The sequence below is a fragment of the Neoarius graeffei genome, chromosome 19 (genome assembly GCF_027579695.1).
Source record: "Neoarius graeffei isolate fNeoGra1 chromosome 19, fNeoGra1.pri, whole genome shotgun sequence".
NCBI lineage: Eukaryota > Metazoa > Chordata > Actinopteri > Siluriformes > Ariidae > Neoarius > Neoarius graeffei.
The window spans coordinates 15021459-15041525 of record NC_083587.1 but is presented as its reverse complement, the minus strand read 5'-3'; the positions used below and the strand labels follow the sequence as shown (position 1 = coordinate 15041525).

Genomic DNA, 20067 nt, shown 5'->3' with positions numbered 1-20067 from the left:
GCATAACGTAGTATCTTGAATTGGGTCATGGCGAAGCAGGAAACAATAGCGAAGAATTGAGGGCCACGTGGCCCTAAATTCATTAATTAGTCTATTAAAAAAAACACTAATAAAATTGGAAGTCTGTGATTCAAATTCAGGAGCTTTCAGTCTACTAAACAAAAATAACTGGGTGTTGGGTAAAATTCTTTTTATGACCTACACTTGAAAAATCTAAAAGGCAAGTCGACCTTTAAGTGATGATTGGACTGAAATTCATTTTAAATGCGTATTTGGGTAAAAACATTTCATGTCCATTATCAATATCTGCATATACAGTGCCTTGCAAAAGTATTCATCCCCCTTGGTGTTTTTCCTGTTTTGTTGCATTGCAAGCTGGAATTAAAATGGATTTTTGGAGGGTTAGGACCATTTGAGTTATACAACATGCCTACTACTTTAAAGGTGCACATTGTTTTTTTTTTATTGTGATACAAACAATAAGATGATAAAACAGAAATCTGGAGTGTGCATAGGTGCTGCCACCACCATGCTTCATTGATGGCGTTCTCAGGATGTTGGGTTTGCGCCACACATGGCATTTCTCATCATGGCCAAAAAGTTCAATTTTTATCACATTTGACCAGAGAATCTTCTTCCATGTGTTTGGGGAGTCTGCCACATGCTGTTGGGCAAACTCCAAACGTGTTTTTTTTTTTTTAAGCAGTAACTTTTTTCTGGCCACTCTGCTATGTAGGTACCGCCTGTATTGTCTTTTAGGACTACAACTCCCATCACCAGCTTCCGCGTTCACCTACGTCACATCCTCTTTGAAGCCATAAGTAATGGAACACGTTTCCGCTCTTCCTCTTTTCCGTCTGGACCAGCTGTCTGCACGCACAAAGAGATTTGCTCCGCCGAGCAAACCCAGATAAAGACGTCTTTCTTGCAAGATCCACGATTTAGCGCGTTTTCTTTCTGTTTACCTTTGGCCACGGTAGATTCTAGAATCGCACGATTTTAAACTCAGATTGAGTTACAACCGGTTTTCAGTTATTCATTATAAGTACGTACGGACTGCAGCCCAAGCAGTTAATTGAAGTTAGAAGCGACCGGCTCCTTCTAACAAAGCACTGTGCACATTGTTTTGATCAGAGACTTTCTTCCCACGAACTACAAAGCGTCGGATCAAGAATTCTCTGCCTTCTACAAAAGTCTTCACGAGCTCCTGTAAAATTCAGCATCTTCGTAGCTTCTCTGTATTCCTACAAAGAGGCAAGGTACTGGAGCAGATTTGGCATTTTGGGCAAAAAGACTAGTCTTAGGAATTAGTTTTATTTACATAGTGTGAATTTAAACTCAGGAACTGTTTAAGTGTGCACACTGATTTTGTGTTTCCATCATTGTTCTATTTTTGATCTCTCAGTTGTTTAATGGATAGGTTTTGCATGCTCCCTTTTCCTTTCTAACACTTTAATTTCATTATTACACATATTTTGACCTCATCAAGATTTCAGTGGATTTAGTAATGTTATAAGCTAGTGAAATTAGCCTACGGCTAATTCTTTTGTCTCATTAGCATCCAGGGCTAATTGTATTGTCTCCAGGGACCATAAGGCCTCACCACCTGGACACACACACACACAAAACACACCTTAGTTAGCATCCCATGCTAGCCTTTTGTTTAGGCCATAGGCCTCACAACACACCTTAGCTAGCAAACCGAAGCTAACTCTTTTGTTCTACAAAGAAACATGTGGTGACCCTTCCCCCCTCCGTTCTTTATCACGAGGTCCTTTGTCTCAAATTTAGATAACATTCCAAGCCCTGATTCAATTCAAACTTTATAGCGCATTCTCCCGTGACCACATTCAAATCCACATATATCACGGATGACCATTTGAATGTATTTCAATTGCTAATATTTAATTTTTTATCTCACACACACACACACACACACACACACACACACACACACACACACACACACACACACTCTCCTATGGACACACACATCTCACTGTTTGCTGCTGACTATTTGAAGATTTCAACTGCCATTATTCATTTTATCTTTGTTATAATAAATTCAATTAATTATTGAAACTGTGTGTTTATTTGTTGTTCCGATATTTTTGAAGTTACTCAATCTCAAAGGATTCCAAGGTGCATATAGGTTGTGTAATATGGTAAATGATCATAATAATTTGGAATATACCATAATTTAGCTGTTTGATAATTTATTATTAAGCATCAAAAGTAAAGGTATTATTTAATGAGACTGATTTAATGACTTAATGAGACTGATTTAATGAAATTGATCACTTAATTACTAATTGCACCTACAGCTATAAAGCTCCACTCTGTGGAGTGTATGGCTTAAAGTGGTCCTATGGACAGATACTCCCATCTCCACTGTGGATCTCTGCAGCTCCCACAGCATTATCGTTGGTGTCTTTGTTGCATCTCTGATTAATGCCCTCCTTGCCCAGTCTGTGAATTTTGTTGGGCGGGGCCTTCTCTTGTCAGGTTTGAAGTGGTGCCATATACTTTCCATTTTGCTATAATGGATTTAATGGTGCTCCCTGGGATAAGTTTGGGATATTTTTTTATGACCCAACCCTGATCTATGCTTCTCCATAACTTTGTCTCTGACCTGTTTGGAGGCTCCTTGGTTTTCATGTTGCTTGCTTAGTAGTGTTGCAGAATCAGGGTCCTTCCAGGACAGGTTGATTTATTCAGACATCATGTGACAGATCATGTAACACTTTGATTGCACACAGGTGGATCTTAATCAACTAATTATATGACTTATGAAGTGAATTGGTTGAACCAGCTCTTATTTAAGGGTTTCATACAAAAGGGGGTGAATACTTATGTACACTCCAGATTTCTGTTTTTTTTTTTCATCTTAATTATTGTTTGTGTCACAATAAAAAAAAAAAACAATGTGATATGGTAGGCTTAAAGTTTTTTCTAAACGAGATATAATTTTGTATATTTTGGAAATAATTTTTTGGGGGGAGGGAATGTTGATCAACTCCATGATTGGTGAGGGGATGTCTAGGTTCGCTGTCAGGATATTAATTTTAGCTTGGATAGATGATTTAATTTGTAGGTATTCTAAAAAGTGTTTACTCTCAATGCCGTGCTTCTGGACCAAACAAGGGAATGAAGCCAGATTTTTGTCTTGAATGATGTGATGAAGCTGAGTGATGCCCTTGCCTATCCATGTGAGAAAATTGAGTGTTTTTTTGTTGACAGTAAAATCGCGGTTATTCCAAATCAGGGTGCGATTTGACGGTGCTACAGGTGAATCAGTGATGTGATAGAATTTCCACCAAGCTGTCAGACTAGATGATATTATTAGCGCTTTGAAGGATGGATGTTTTTTAACTGACTGACTACAGAAATATTCAGAAAGGATCTGAATATCCTTGCAAATGGTTTGTTCTATGTCTAACCAGGTGTTGTCTGAGGGGGTGGGATGTAACCGTTTGTATATGTAACGAAGCTGGTTGGCCAGGGCATAATGTTGGAAGTGTGGAGCCTCTAGTCCTCCGAGTATTTTAGGTTTTTGTAGAATGGTCAGTTTGATTCTTGGTGTCTTATTTTTCCAGTAGAACTTAGTAATTGTTGAGTCTAGTGATTTAAACCAGGGAGGGGAGGGCTGTGTCGGAATCGTTGAGAATAAATAATTTATTTTGGGTAATATTGACATTTTGACGACCGATATCCTGCCCATGATGGATAGTGGAAGGTTCATCCATCGCTGGAGATCATCATCTATTGAATTGAGCAGGGGGGTAAAATTTAGACTAAATAAGTCTGACAGCCTGGGGGAAACCTTTATCCCTAAATATGTGATATAATTAGTACATAGTGGGATAGGTGATGGATGGGCTGTCACATCCCAGCTGTTGGAGTGTAATGGAAGAATTGCAGACTTATTCCAATTGATTGAGTATTCAGAAATATTAGAGAATGTGTCAATAAGTTTAATGGTTTCTTTTACTGATACTGTGGAGTCTTGAAGAAAAAGTAGGATGTCGTCGGCATAGAGGCTGATTTTACGATGCGTATTTAGAGTCTGAACTCCCTTAATGTGGGGGTTCTGACGGATGGCAGCAGCTAGAGGTTCAATGAAGATGGTAAATAATAAAGGGGAGAGTGGGCATCCCTGTCTAGTTCCCCGGTGCAGAGTGAAACTGTGTGATGTTAGTCCATTGGTGATCTTTAGGGGTGTTCACATGGCACATATTTGCATCGATGCTGCACCGATGTATTTTGTTGCGATATGTCTTACACCGGTGTAAATTTTTGGAGCGTTCACACGTCACAAAACCTGCTTACTAGAGAGAAGCGTGTTAGCACCGGTGCAGCCCCACTTGCGTTCACACGGCAGTTTTTGCGACCGTGCTATACGATAGTAATAATGGGGAAATGAAATATGCGCATGTGTGAAAATGTACTTCCTTTTCCCGGTTGTCATGGCATCACCAAGCGCCGGGAAAACAACGTGGATGAAGACACCAGTGTTGCCAGATACTGCTGACGTTTTCCAGCCCAAAATATGTTCAAATCCGCCAAAATGCACTTAAAACTGCCCAATCTGGCAACACTGGAAGACACGCAGTTCTGTTGTTGTTGATATTCGCCATTTTGGAAGCGCAAAATACCAGGATGCAAATTATGCAATGCCCGTATGTAATCAACTCTCCTCACGCGTAGCGAGTCTACCCCTGTAGCGTTCAAACGGCCCATTTTATATCGGTGCTGCCCCGCAAACTAGTATTTACTCCGGAGTAAATTTCTTAAACCACCTCCCGAGCACAGTTAGATTTGCACCGGTTTAAGCAGCTTTCAGGGGCTACACCGGTATAACTTTGTACTGTGTGAACGCTCTACCGGGGCAGCCCTGGTGCTACACCGGAGTAAAAGTTGCCGTGTGAACACCCCTACTGTGGCTGAGGGTGAAGTGTAGAGAATCTTAATCCAATTAATGAATGATTCCCCGAAACCAAACCACCCTAATATGGAAAACAGGAAATTCCAGTTGACCCTATCAAAAGCTTTTTCTGCATCAAGAGTTGCTATAATGTTTTTTTCTTGTATAGTTGAGGAGTGGTACATTATATTAAACAATCTGCGGGTGTTGGAGGAAGAAATTCTGCCTTTAATGAAGCCAGTCTGATCTGGGTGGATAATGGATGGGGAGACCTCTTCTAATCTGTGCGCTAACGTTTTGGCGATTATTTTATTGTCAACATTGAGTAGGGAGATTGGCCAGTAGCTGGATGGCATTGTTGGATCCTTATTGGGCTTAAGGAGAAGTGAAATTGAAGCTGTGGTGATACTAGCTGGAAGTCTTTTCTTTTTGTTTTGATTCATTGATCATCCTGATAAAAAGTGGAGCCAAAATGGACCAAAATTGTTTGTAGAACTCAGCAGGGAAGCCATCTGGACCTGGTGCTTTGTTATTAGGCATATTAAGAGCCTCGAACAGTTCTTGTTGAGTTATAGGTGACTCTAGTTTATTTGTTTGGTTTTTATTAAAGGAACAGTCCACCGTATTTCCATAATGAAATATGCTCTTACCTGAATTGAGACGAGCTGCTCCGTACCTATCCGATAGATGTGGATGCTATGGATGCTATGGAAAGTCCGCACTATAATGACAGGCGTACTAACACCTTCTGCGCGCTTTGGCAGTGCATTGATATCTGAGCTCCGTATCAATGTGCTGCCGAAGCGCGCAGAAGGTGTTAGTACGCCTGTCATTATAGTGCGGACTTTCCATAGCATAGAAAATCGCTACGTTTCAATTTTTTTAACTGAACTTTTTTCATATCACTGGTCATATAAACCTATGTAAACAGGAAAAACGTGGAAGAGTTTGGTCACATCTAACTACAGCCCCCAAAAATACCGTTGGCCATGCTGAGCCTAGCTACATTGCTAACAGGAGTGACAGCGCGTCTGACTGCGTCTGACTAACTGGGAGGTCGCGCAAAGCTCGGATAGGTACAGAGCAGCTCGTCTCAATTCAGGTAAGAGCATATTTCATTATGGAAATACGGTGGACTGTTCCTTTAAGTTGTGGTAAGTTGATGCTGTTAAGAAATTAGTCAATGGCATCCTGGTTGGGTTTATTTCTGAAGAGTATAGTTTATTGTAAAAATTGTAGAAAACCTGATTTATTTCTTCAGGTAAACTGGTTAGCTTCCCTGCTGAGTTCTTTATGACTGGGATTGTTGCTTGTGGCAGTGGGGGCGTGGTCAGGCATCGGTCTGTGACCGGAGGGCGGAGTCAGGGAAGGTAAGTGGCAGAATCACTAGAGAGCAGAGGAAGAGAGTGCTCCCGACCAGAACACGTGTGTGTGGCATGTGTATGAGTAAACGTGTAGAAGCTGAAAAGCTGACAATAAAAGAGATTGAGAACTCAGTATTGGCCTGCCGTGCTTCTGTGCTCCACCCACCTAGAACACTTGCAACATTGCTTTTTCTATGTTCCGTCTGATTTGATTTGCTAAGTATTTACCTGATTTATTGCTATAGTGGAAATTTTCTTGCCTTAAACGATGGATCATAAATTGAGTTTGTTTATTAAATATTTCATTGACTTTGAATTTAAATTTCCTTAGTTCAATCTGCGTTTCTTCTGTTGGGTTACTTGCATCGATCTCTTCCAATTGTTTAATTTTGTTATTTAGTTCTACTTCCTGTTCTTTTTCTTTCTTTTTTTTTGTATACTGAAAATGAGATTATTCTTCCTCTAAGCACTGCCTTTCCTGTTTCCCACAGAAGGGAAGGAGATGATCCAGAGGAATCATTCATTTCTAGAAAGCATGCCCACTCTCTCCCCATAAATACCATATCACAAATGGGAATCAGATTTGTCCATTACTCCCGGTGCTGACTTCTGGACCCAAATCTGTAAAAACATCTACCTCATGACAAAAAATAGCAATCTACAATTAATACAATACAAGGTACTTCACAGATTTCACTTCACTGCACAGAAACTGTATAAAATGGGCTTTGACTCTGACTTGTGTTCTCACTGCATGCAAAATAACCCAGACACATACATTCATACTGTCTGGCATTGCATTCCAATCAACAGATTTTGGTTAAGCGTCACAGAATCACTCTCTACCATTCTTGGCTGTCACATCCCAGCAACCCCTTCCCTATGTATACTTGGTGATACAACCGCTATCAATATAAGCACCTCATGCAATAAAATACTGCTAGTAGCGCTGACTATCGCCAAGAAAACAATCCTCATGAACTGGAAATCAAGGAATACTGTACACATCACTCATTGGAAAAATTTGTTAACGGATTATATATCATTGGACAATATATCCACTCCAAACTTAAACAACACTCAGGATACACCCTCCCCTTGGACACCCTTCATCACCTTCTTACAGTTATGACCTGACCCTCTGCGCCTGAGATCCAACTCATAACTTTACATCCACATGTAAATATCTATCTATCTATCTATCTATCTATCTATCTATCTATCTATCTATCTATCTATCTATCTATATAATAGGGCGGCGGATGGTAGCTGGAACAATTATTTTTACTATTATTATTATTTTTTATATATATAGAATCTTTTTTTGGGGGGGTTACATTTTTTTATTTATTTATTTTTCCTCTCCTTTCCTCCCTTCTCTTTCTCTTTGCCTCCCTCTACTTCACTCATCCCTGTTCTGCCTGGGCCCCATGGGTGGCTCAGGCGGCCCGGTCCTGTTGGGTTGCCATGTGGGACCGGTGTTGGTCGGTGCTGTGGGGTATTCGTGGGTTCGGGGCCCCCACCGCGCACTCGCCCTTTGCGCACACACACATACCTCTTCCTGGCAATACGCAACACGCCTTATTCTCTTTTAAAGGCACTACACATTAGATTGCATACATCATACATCTACCAATAACCAAGAACAACAAATAGACTAGGGCAAGCGAGGCATGCATGCAGATGCCTCTGCAGGTGTTTCACTGCACGCCTTGCTTCTTTTAATGCTAACACAATTTAGAGGAGGCATATATCTAGGAGTACGCAGGGTTGTTGCGGCGTGCAGGGGGAAATCTGGGCAGAGACTCACCCTGCGCGCACACTTCTTTTAATGCAATACATTCGAGAAAGCCCACAATATAGCCATTTACATTCTCACATAGGACAAACATGGCGTGTTGTGTGATGGTGTGGAGTCAAGGTGTGGTGGGTCGTGGGGGGGAGGGGGTGCTGGGGGCCATGGGCTGTGGGTTGGTTAGCATGCAGGGCCTTCCCTCTGCCGTCTCATTGTGGTATATCTTGTGCGGGGGCGGGACGACACCATGGTCATACTTGGGTGCCCAGGCAATCTGTATAATCAGTCAGTTAATCAAATTATTACTATTCTTATTTCTCTTATTATTATCCTACATAAAGATAATAATACTCATTTCCTTTGAAACCCTCCTTCTCTGCGATCTAGCCTCCATCTCCCCGGTCCAACAGTAAGTCAGTACTACTCCTTATATACACACACACACACACACACACACACACACACACACACACACACACGGACATCTCCATATACACATTATTCCTCACTGTTAATTTTGGTTTTTCACTCAATTTTAAATTCGGTGTTGTGTTTGAATTCTGTTTTTTTGTGTAGTTGTATTGTGATTGTTTTGTATAATTGTACTGTATACGAAATTAAAAAAAAGTGCACCTTTAACGGAACAGTCCACCGTATTTCCATAATGAAATATGCTCTTATCTGAATTGAGACGAGCTGCTCCGTACCTATCCGAGCTTTGCGCGACCTCCCAGTCAGTCAGACGCAGTCAGACGCGCTGTCACTCCTGTTAGCAATGTAGCTAGGCTCAGCATGGCCAATGGTATTTTTTGGGGCTGTAGTTAGATGCGACCAAACTCTTCCGTGTTTTTCCTGTTTACATAGGTTTATATGGCCAGTCATATGAAACAAGTTCAGTTACACAAATTGAAACGTAGCGATTTTCTATGCTATGGAAAGTCCGCACTATAATGACAGGCGTACTAACACCTTCTGCGCGCTTCGGCAGCGCATTGATACGGAGCTCAGATATCAATGCGCTGCCGAAGCGCGCAGAAGGTGTTAGTACGCCTGTCATTATAGTGCGGACTTTCCATAGCATAGAAAATCGCTACGTTTCAATTTGTGTAGCTGAACTTGTTTCATGTCACTGGTCATATAAACCTATGTAAACAGGAAAAACGCGGAAGAGTTTGGTCGCATCTAACTACAGCCCCAAAAAATACCATTGGCCATGCTGAGCCTAGCTACATTGCTAACAGGAGTGACAGCGCGTCTGACTGTGTCTGACTGACTGGGAGGTCGCGCAAAGCTCGGATAGGTATGGAGCAGCTCGTCTCAATTCAGATAAGAGCATATTTCATTATGGAAATACGGTGGACTGTTCCTTTAAAGCTGTAGGCATGTTGTGTAAATCAAATGGTGCTAACCCCCCCCCCCCAATCCATTTTAATTCCAGCTTGTAATGCGACAAAACAGCACAAACACCAAGGGGGATTAATACTTTTGCAAGGCATTGTAGTCCTGGTATTCCATTCTTTTATCTGTGGATTGGGTATTTTGCATAGGATTTTTTTTTTGCTATACACAATAATATTTGCATCCATAGTCAAATTAATTAATTTACATTGTACACATCATGTACCAAAACATTCCAGCACGGGAAAATTTTGCAAATGTGCACCTCCTGATTTTCATACTTGCTAACTAGGAAAAAGGCAGATATTAGGCTGCTTTCATAACACTACATGCTTATTGTGCTCACCGCAGTAAAGTGTGTCGTCCTGGACCCTGGCCTGGGCTTGATTGATTCTCCACATGCTCGAGTCCCAGCCCACGATTGTGCCATCCTCACATAGTGCATGCTCTCTCACATCCCCCCACATTCTGAATAGGTAGAGCTCCATTTTGGCCATGTTTGTTCTCGGGAAGTCCTGCCAGGGCTGACATCCCAGCTTTAGTCTGCCAATGGGTTGCATGGCGTGAGCAATGACCGTATGCACATAGGTGTCTTGACTGCTGCTAACGCTCAGGCTGAAGCGGTTATGTAAGGAGTCGAAGCGTAGACACAACCGGTGCCAATGTTCCAGTGTCAGACGCACAGGGAAGCGATGTTTCACACCCATGAGCCAGACGTACACAGCATCATTGTCACCCTGCAGTGTCAGGCCGTAGTAAGGTGAGTGAGGTATTGTGTAGCTAAAGGCCATCCACTTTCCTGCAGTCAGTAAGCGCATGTCCAAACACACGGTCATCTGTAAGAGTTTTGGCACACGCTGGTTTTGCTGTAGAGTCCACCCATCTGTACATCTCTGCAGGACAGCCTTGGAATTGCTCATGAAGTAACTGTCCACTGGGAAGAGACAAGCAAAAAAAAAAAGAACAAATGAGAAACAAAAACAAACACTGAAAGACGTCTGTGGTCTGGAAAGGAGAAACTGCTGAGCAAGTGATGAGATCTGACTGTGATCAGTCTGTTTGCATCACAAGTATGACATTTTATATGTTACTGGTTTATTTGAAACTTCAATAATCCCAAAACAATGAAACAAACAAGTTCAGGAATAAAAATACTCAAGCTTTATGGCTCCGATTGTCCAAATATTATTGATTTATTTATTTATTTAGTTTTCAGAACTCCTGCGTCAAAAGATAATGGAGACATACAGTCCTGTGCAAAAGTCTTAGGCACATAAGAAATGTTGTCAACCAAAAATGGCTTAAAAGATAATGAAATGAAATGTTTCAACATTAAAAATATATTATGAACAGCAGTAAGCCATAATAAATGAAACAAAGTACAGGAGTACTTATAGGTTGTAACAAACTACTCTAAAATGGCTGCTGCAGTTTAGTTAAAGCCTGCTGTCTATAACTAAAAACAAACATTACACACCAAGGACAATGTTAATCAGGCAAGAAGAAATAAAATTAGATTGCATTTCCGCAGAGAAAATGCAAAATGTGCTTGCTGACCTGTAGCAGAACAGCTATCATGCTAACATACTGGGGCTAACATGTAAACAGCTAGCATTCTAATATACTAATGGCTAACATGGTAACCGGGAGCATGCAAGCCTGTTAAAAGCTAACATGCTAATGCTAACATTCTAGTGCTAACTTAACATGCGAACATGCTAAAGCTAATATGCTAACAGCTAGCATGGTAATCTGCTAATGGCAAACATGCTAACAGCTAGCATACTAACATGCTGATGGATGACATTTAATTGTGAGCATGCTAACATGCCAACAGCTGACATGCTAACAGCTAGCATCCAAACATGCTAACAGTTAGCATGCTAATGCTAACATGTTAACAACTAGCATGCTAATGTTAACATGTTAACAGTTAGCATGCTAACATGCGAATGCTAGCATGCTAACATCTGAATGCTAACATGCTAACAGCTAGTATTATAACATGCTAATGTTAATGCTAACATGATAAAAGCTAACATGCTACTGCTAACAGGCTAACAGTTAACATACTAACATGCTAATGCTAATGTCCAAACAGCTAACATGCTGACATGCTCAGGCTAACATGCCAACATATTATGGTCAACATGCTAACATGCTGATGCTAACATACTAACAGCTTACATGCTAACAGCTAGCATGCTAACATGGTAAGGCTTATATGTTAACAGTTAACATGCTAATATGCTATTGGATAATATGTGTTGTGTATGTATGTGCATGCATGCAAGTATTCCTAATAAAGTGGCCATTGAGTTGAAACTGATTTGCTGTCAAAAGTCTCAAATGAGCAGAACCTTGCCAAATGCATCATCACCTATGGGGGAATGGAAGGATGACACAGTCAAGCTTCCAATAATTAGCGGCAAAAAAAAAGGGACAGATGAAAGGCGAGACAAAGACGAGTGCGGGTCAGACCTGATATCGTGTGTGTGATGGGTGAGTTGGCCTGAGGTGCCATATGAAGTTTGGTGGATGTGTGGTGAAGTGTTACTGAGCAAAACTCCATTCATTTGAATGGGGCCAAAAATCAATGGAAGCCTATGGGGGGGAAAGGGATGAATGAAAACCAAAGAAAAGATGAGTGCAGGTCTCAGATGACGGGATGGACATGTGCGGGGCCTTGGCCTGAGGCATTATGTGAAATTTCATAAAGTTTGGTCACTCGGTTCAAAAAACTGACAGAGAGTGAAAGTTTTTTTCCTTGAAAGTCAATTCATTTTCAATAAGGCCAAAAATGAATGGAAGTGAATGGAGGAAAACAGGATGAACAAAAAGAAAGGAAAAGGCGAGTGCAGGCCAGACCCGATCGCATGTATGTGTCGGGGGAGTTGGCCTGAAGTATCATGTAAGGTTTGGTGCATCTGCGATGGAGCGTGTCCGAGCAGGATGATTCGATTCATGAGCCCTATTCATTCTCTATGGGAAAAAAATGACAGAAAAATGACAAGAACAAGAGAATGGGTACATCGATCCAAAAATTGTATACAAGCAGACTACACAGGTTCAGGACAGATGTTTCTGAGTTAGAATAGTGTGGCTATCTCAAAAGCTGTAGGAGGAGTAGTGGCTCCAAAAAAACAGGTGGACAGGAATAAACTAGACTGCATTTCCACAGAGAAAATGCAAAGTGGGCTTGCTGAGCTGTAGCAGAACAGCTATCATGCTAGCATGCTAAAAGCTAGCATGCCAACATGTTAATGCCAACATGCTAACAACTAGCATGCTAACAGTTAACATACTAACATGCTAACAGTTGGCATACTAACATGCTAAAAGCTAGCATGTTAACATGTTAATGCTAACATGCTAATATATAACATGCTAACAACTAGCATGCTAACAGTTAACATACTAACATGCTAACAGTTGGCATACTAACATGCTAAAAGCTAACATGTTAACATGTTAATGCTAACATGCTAATATATAACATGCTAACAACTAGCATGCTAACAGTTAACATACTAACATGCTAACAGTTGGCATACTAACATGCTAAAAGCTAGCATGTTAACATGTTAATGCTAACATGCTAATATATAACATGCTAACAGCTAGCATTCTAACATGCTAATGATTAACATGCTATTTGTTAAAATTCTAACACTTTAAGGCTAATATGCTGACAGCTATCATGCTAACAGCTAACAGGCTAACATGCTAATGACTAGTATGTTAACTTTTAGCATGCTAACACGCTGAGGGTGACATGCTAACAGTTAGCATGCTAACATGCTCAGGCAAACTCGCTAACAGCAAACATGCGAACTCTGCATGCTACCATGCTAATCCTAACATGTTAACAGCTCTCATGATAACATGCTAATGGTGAACATGCTAACAACTCATGAGCTAACAGCAGGCATGATATCGTAATGGATAACATGCTAACAGCTAGCATGGTAGCACGTGAATGCTTATATGCTAATTGCTATCGTGTGTGCGTGTAAGTATTCCTAATAAAGTGGCCATTGAGTTGAAGTTGATTTGCTGTCAAAGTCTCAAATGAGCAGATCCTTGCCAAATGCATCATCACCTATGGGGGAAGGGAGAAATGACTCAGTCAAGCTTCCATTGATTAGCGGCAAAATGGAGAAAAAATGGACGGATGAAAGGCAAGACAAAGACGAGTGCCTTGAGCAAGCACACTAACAAGCAGAAAGAAATATATGACATGAGTTAGTTATTTAAAATATCAGACTAGCTAGCTAGCAAATATTAGCTAGCGAGACTAGCATTGCCTAGCTTTAAGTCCAGTAGAAATCTTGTTTTTGCTAAAATAAGTGAAGCTTTGTTGCTTTTTTTTAAAGTTAAAACTTCATGATAAAATAATGTAAGAAATAATAAACGGAAAAAGTTTACAGATGTTATTCTTTGCTGCTTCAGAGCCATTATTTTAATGCTAAGGTTTTTTTTTTGTTATTGTAATATACGTAGAGTTACAGTATCTTTACACAAAAGTGCTTTAATACCGTATAATCTGCAGTACTGATAATATTTTCCCTGAACTCCAAGAATTATTTATTTTACTCGCTTACTGTAATTTTAGAAATTCTTTACAGTGCATAATTAAAGTACTTGAAACAATTTGATGAATTAATTTATTTTTTTGAAACTTTGCAGTCTGAAATGCTGATTTCCTTCGAGTTGTTATCGTGCAATTTGCTCATTTCTGTATAAATCAGACATAATTCAATATGACCTTTAATGTTATTTAGATAATTACCTTAATGTATCTTTGTGTTCTTCACTAATCACTCTACAATAGAGTTGAAATGTCAATTGAACTAAAATTATCCCTGATCTTCTCCTCTCATATCTCCGGACTCGCCCTGCAATCATCTGCAAACACTAATCACCAATCATTCTCTTCCCATGATGAGGTGAGAGGTGCGGTGCAGGAGTCTAATTCTATCTGTCATCTAATCTAATCCTTGTACATCAGAGTAAGAAAGCATTTCTGGGGCTGGGATCATGGTGTCACGGTGCTGATGCATGTTTACATGTGTGTGATGAATATATATCTGCAGGTGGAAGCGTTATTGCAAAAACAAGCTCCGCATTAAAATGAATGTATTATGATGAGGCGTGGCTAGAGTTGCTAACTTCCATGAAAGATGTGTCATGTGATGGAAAAACACATTTCTGGGTGTTGTGTTGAAATGGGAGAACGAATTAACTGAAAGGGTTAAGCATGTTAGTGAAGGAACATAAGATATGACTTGTGTTATATCAGAGTTGCGTTAGTGCATCACTAACGCACTGATAGACATCACGCCTTCACATACTTTCCCACAAAGCGGACGGAACCAAGTACTGAAAAAATCCTGATCAACATAGAATGCTGTGCAAAAGTCTTAAGCACATGTAAAGAAATGCTGTAGACCAAAAAATAATGGCTTAAAAATAATGAAATGTTTCAACATTAAAAAAAAGTAATATAAAGTGATATCAGTAAGCCATAGTAAATGAAACAGTCAATATTTGGTGTGAGATGACCCTTTTGCTTAAAAACAAAACAAAACAGTAGTCTCACGTACAGTGAGTGCAGTTTTATAAGGAAATGAGCTTTAGGTTTTACTGAGCATCTTGCAGAACCAGCCACAGTTCTTCTGGACACTTTGACTGTCACACTTGCTTTTTCATTTTGCACCAAAACCCAGTAGCCTTCATTAGGCTTACTTTTATAATCTGAAACATGCTCTCTTATGTAATATGCTGCTCAGATACAAACATTTTTTTTCTGTAACATTTAATTTTGTGTTGGAAAATGAACATTTGGAACTCTAAAATGTTTTTGTACTGACTCAATAATGTAGAAGTCATAAATATATCTGTGAATGTTCTGTCATCCAGGTCATCATAAACTGTAGGTGCTAAAGAAGGCAACTGGACTTGCTTGAAGTCCTTGAAGACGTTTCAGCTCTCATCCAAACGGCTACTTCACTTCTGTCTGACTAGTGGGGAGTTCCAGGTATTTATCCTCTAGTGGACCAAAAGAAACCCTAAGGAGAGTCGTTAAAGCCACATGGGTCGTTGACCCTCTCAGTCATCCAGTAGGTTGTTAGGGTCACTGGCTTCAGTGACCCTAACTGATTGCCCATCCAGTCTCTGTATTATTTTTTTGTAGCAGAAACTAAAAAGAAAATTTCCTGTTTCATTAAAACAAGCAACAAAACCGAAATGTTATTCTGGACTTTGGTGTTGTGTGTTCATGAGGTGTTACTACTGACTAATTTTTTATTTCTAATACAGTATTTAATTAGATTTGTAAAAGTATTGAACATATATAAATATTCTTAAATTATGAAAACTATAATACAGTCATTGTGCATCTCTAAACTCTTAATATGTATTTTATTAAGGGAAAGATAATATTTGATTAAGATGTTATAATAATAGGAAGAAGAATACTCAATTCCCTCACTTTCCTTGGTAGTATATCTACATTTTTGAGTATTTAAATGGAACTTTGTTAAACAAAAATGTTAAAGCTAGATGGCCTTTCAATTTCATAAAATCAGTGAAATTTAGTTCCCTCAGAAATTTGATCATTGTGATATATGATTATTTCTGTAATATCTCAAAATATCAGGCCATTCTGTGGCCGGGAAGTTATTTACTTTGAGGGGATTAAAGCAAATAATGCGCATGAAATTGCTCGCTTTGCGCAGTCAAGCAGACAGAGGAAGTCCGCGTGCACATGCACAGGTTTACCTTTGATTGTGCACTGACAGTTACGTCATTCTGTTGCTAAATGAACAGCTGATCACACCGAGGTGCTCGCTGACCGCCGATATTTATTAGTTTGGTCTTGCATTTCCTTTCCTTTGCAACATAATGTCTTTTCTTCTTGCTTTCCATTACTGTAGTCAGTCTTTCACGTTTCATTCGCACACTCGTCCTCCATTTTTCTCTCCTGTTTCAAATTTGTATCCCACAATGCCTTGGGCAAACAGAGAAAGTCCACCAGGTGATGCATAACGTAGTATCTTGAATTGGGTCATGGTGAAGCAGGAAAAAATAGCGGAGAATTTAGGGCCATGTGGCCCTAAATTCAATAATTGTTCTATTAAAAAAAAAAAAAACTAATAAAATTGGAAGTCTGTGATTTGAATTCAGTAGCTCTTGGTACACTAAACAAAAATAATTGGGTGTCGGGGAAAATTCATTTTATGACCTACACCTGAAAAACCTGAAAGGCAAGTATACCATTAAATATGGGCAGTTAAAAAAATGCTGTGAAATAAACCATTTGTAATAAATAAGATGGGACTTTCAAGTCTTTGTTTGTGTCTCAGAAATCTGTGAAATTAGGAAGAGTATTGGGCAATTCCATGTAAATGTCAACCTCACCATGCAAAAATAAAGCAACATGTAATACATCAAAACCACTCCCAGAGATATCACCTAGGCCTGTATTTTACAGATGTGAATAAGTTGAACCAATTTGTCACAAGAATTGTTCCCTTCGCCTTATTATGTCAGTCTTTCTTTCTTATAATGTAAAACCCAAGCTAAAATCAACTTTGATCATGTACAATTCTATATTATTGCCACAAGCCACAGAAATGTATGCTAAAATCCACAAGACAGCAAAACAATAGCCATCCTAAATATTATTTAAGAACTTTGATAGTTTTAGCTGATATTTAGAGAGTTTTTCAAAGGGTTATGGTGGTTAAATTGCTGATTTTCTAAACATATGCCATGTCTATTTCAGACGCGTCACATCCATAACGGAATTTCATCACATCCATAACGCTGACTTTTCCTTCCGAAACTCTGCATGAAATACAAAATATTTTAAACGAAGATTTTTTAATATTCACCTTGGACCCCTCTATCAAATGGATATCTCCATTTCGACATTAGGTTTACAATTTCACAGAGTTTGATAAAAATGTACAGTCACCCAAGAAAAGTGATACTTTTTCTGTCACATCCATAACACATCTTTTATTGGCATTTTCTGGCATGCCCTAGATGTACTATGGGAATTGTTCTTGTTCTATCACTTCTCCAGTATGGTACAGCCTTAAAATATGCAACACTTGTTTAAATACTGGGGGACAATAAAACATGCACTGGGTCATTTGTTGCCATTTTGAGTTCAAGTGTCACGTCCATAACGCTGGAATTGCTCTATTTGAAAATAATCAGATTCTGAATGTTATCTCCATCCTGTGCCATTTCACCCGTTTCTGATGACTTAGCAACAATCGGAAAGAATTTGCTTTCGTAAATGCAATTAGCAATTACTGTATAATACAATAACTCGATGAGTCATATAATTTTCAGTTCATATTGTGTATAATTTGTGCGTGTGGTGAAATTGAGGTGTATCTTTCATGTCTAAGCTTGTGAGCAGCTACAGTGGCTCAGACTGCATTCCTCTTCATTCTTATTGTAAATCCACCCTCTTTATTCTGGTTCTTTCCTTATGCTTGTAAATGACAGTGATGAATCATTTAGTTCATTTTCTATGAACTAAAACAGGTCACACTGGATCTGGCTTCTCAGCAAGTTACTTGATGCTAATGACGTAAGCAAAAGTTCCTTAATTAATAAAATATATTAAGTCACTGACTAAAAGTGGAGCTCCTGATAAGTGTACAGGCAAAATATCGGGTGGCACGATGGTGTTAGCACTGTCGCCTCACAGCAAGAAGGTTCTGGGTTCGAGCCCAGCGGCCGGTGGGGGCCTTTCTGTGTGGACTTTGCATGTTCTCCCCGTGTCTGTGTGGGTTTCCTCTGGCTGCTCCGGTTTCCCCCACAGTTCAAAGACATGCAGTTAGGTTAACATGGGGCGGCCTTGGGCTGAAGTACCCTTGAGCAAGGTGCCTAACCCCTGACTGCTCCCTGGGTAGTATGGCTGCCCACTGCTCTGTGTGTGTGTGCACGTGTGTTCACTGCTTCAGATGGGTTAAATGCAGAGGATGTGTCTCACTGGGCTTGAAGTGTGCATATGACAAATAAAGGTTTCTTCTAAATATCACCCTGAATAGAATAATAGCATTACAGCACTGTAGTGGTTATTTCTTTGTCCTATTGATAACCACTCTGGTGGCCAAGCTGGAGAGTCTGACTCAAACGTCCAAGTTAAAAATCCGGTCCAGATGAGTAAAGTCCAAAAGTATTGTAGAATTTATTGAAAACAAAAGAGTATATAACGCTCACAAGGTGTAAAACTTCAATATAACTTAGGATTAGCAAGATAAACTAAAGCTTGTTTGTGTTCAGCTTCTTCTTGGTTGTCTGGTCAAAGACCATTACTTCCTGCTCCAGCCACACCTACTCAGGAAGCATCACCTGCATTTAAAACAGAGATGGCCACTTGGCCACTAGAGGGAGGAGAGAAGGGGACTTGCACAAGACAGAATAGAGAAAATAAGTTTTTGGCTCCTACACATCCGGCCCCTAATGTTTTAGGCTTAACATACAACAATTAGTTAATATGATATAAGGAGCCTATAAATAGAAATAATAAGGAAAGACATACATTACATGTTCTTTGATCTGGCCATTAATGTGCATCTTCTAAGAGCAGGCACAGTTTAGTAATTGGCCTCTCTATAACACCCGTTTTGGTTCTGAGTTTGACTGACCGGACCAGTCCACTGGAATCAGGCTTTGTTTCAAGAATTCTTGCCAGAGGCCATGAAGATCTTGGGGAAGTAGGGTCAACTATCACCACAATGTCTCCAATCTTGAGGTTCTCTCTTACTTTGGACCACTTCTGTCTTTCTTGCATGAGTGTCAAGTATTCTTGTGTCCATCGTCTCCAAAACAAATCCGCCAGATACTGTACTTGTTTCCACCGGCACCTGGTGCACAAGTCGGTTCTGGAAAACTCACCAGGAGGGAGCACGGGTTGAGTGTTGAGTGGTTTGGGGTAAGCAGTTGTGGTTTGGGGTAAGCGGTTCCAAATCAAAAGGGTCAGAGGATGCTGTGGTGATTGGGCGGTTGTTAAGGATGGCCTCAACTTCACAAAACAATGTCTGGAGACCTTCATCAGTTAGGGGTTGTTGGTGAAGGAGAACGTTCAGGACCCATCTCACTGACCTGATCAGTCTCTCCCATACCCCACCATGGTGAGAAGCTTCTGGTGGATTGAAGGTCCAGCTTATCCCTTGCTTCAGCAAAGTATCTTGGATCTTTTCGTTGTTTAGACTAGACAGAGCCTGTTTCAGTTCCTTTTCAGCACCAACTAGATTGGTGCCATTGTCAGACCAGATATGCTGTACCTGGCCTCGTATGCATACAAATCGTCTTATAGCATGGATGCAGGAATTGGTGTCGAGAGTAAGCCATTTCAAAATGGATGGCTCTGCAAGACAAACATGTAAATAGTACACCATATCTTTTTAGTAGACTTCTCTTCATCACTATTGGACCAAAATAGTCCATGCCAACATTGGTGAATGGAGGGAGGTTAGGCCTAGTTCTTTCAAATGGCAAATTTGCCATTTTTTGTTCTGCTGTTTTTGTTTTTAAGCACCTGCAGGTCATGCATTTGG

The 20067-nt window shown here is 40.0% G+C and overlaps 1 protein-coding gene across 1 annotated transcript in view; it reads right to left on the bottom strand.

Annotated features, from left to right (window-relative positions):
* The window catches only part of adgrg2a (adhesion G protein-coupled receptor G2a), a 98215-nt gene that overhangs the window by 34854 nt on the left and 43294 nt on the right, over nt 1–20067 (bottom strand). Inside the window, exon 3 of the mRNA XM_060900565.1 lies at nt 9828–10415. Coding sequence (XP_060756548.1) covers nt 9828–10415 — 588 coding nt within the window. The remainder of the gene's footprint in view (nt 1–9827; nt 10416–20067) is intronic.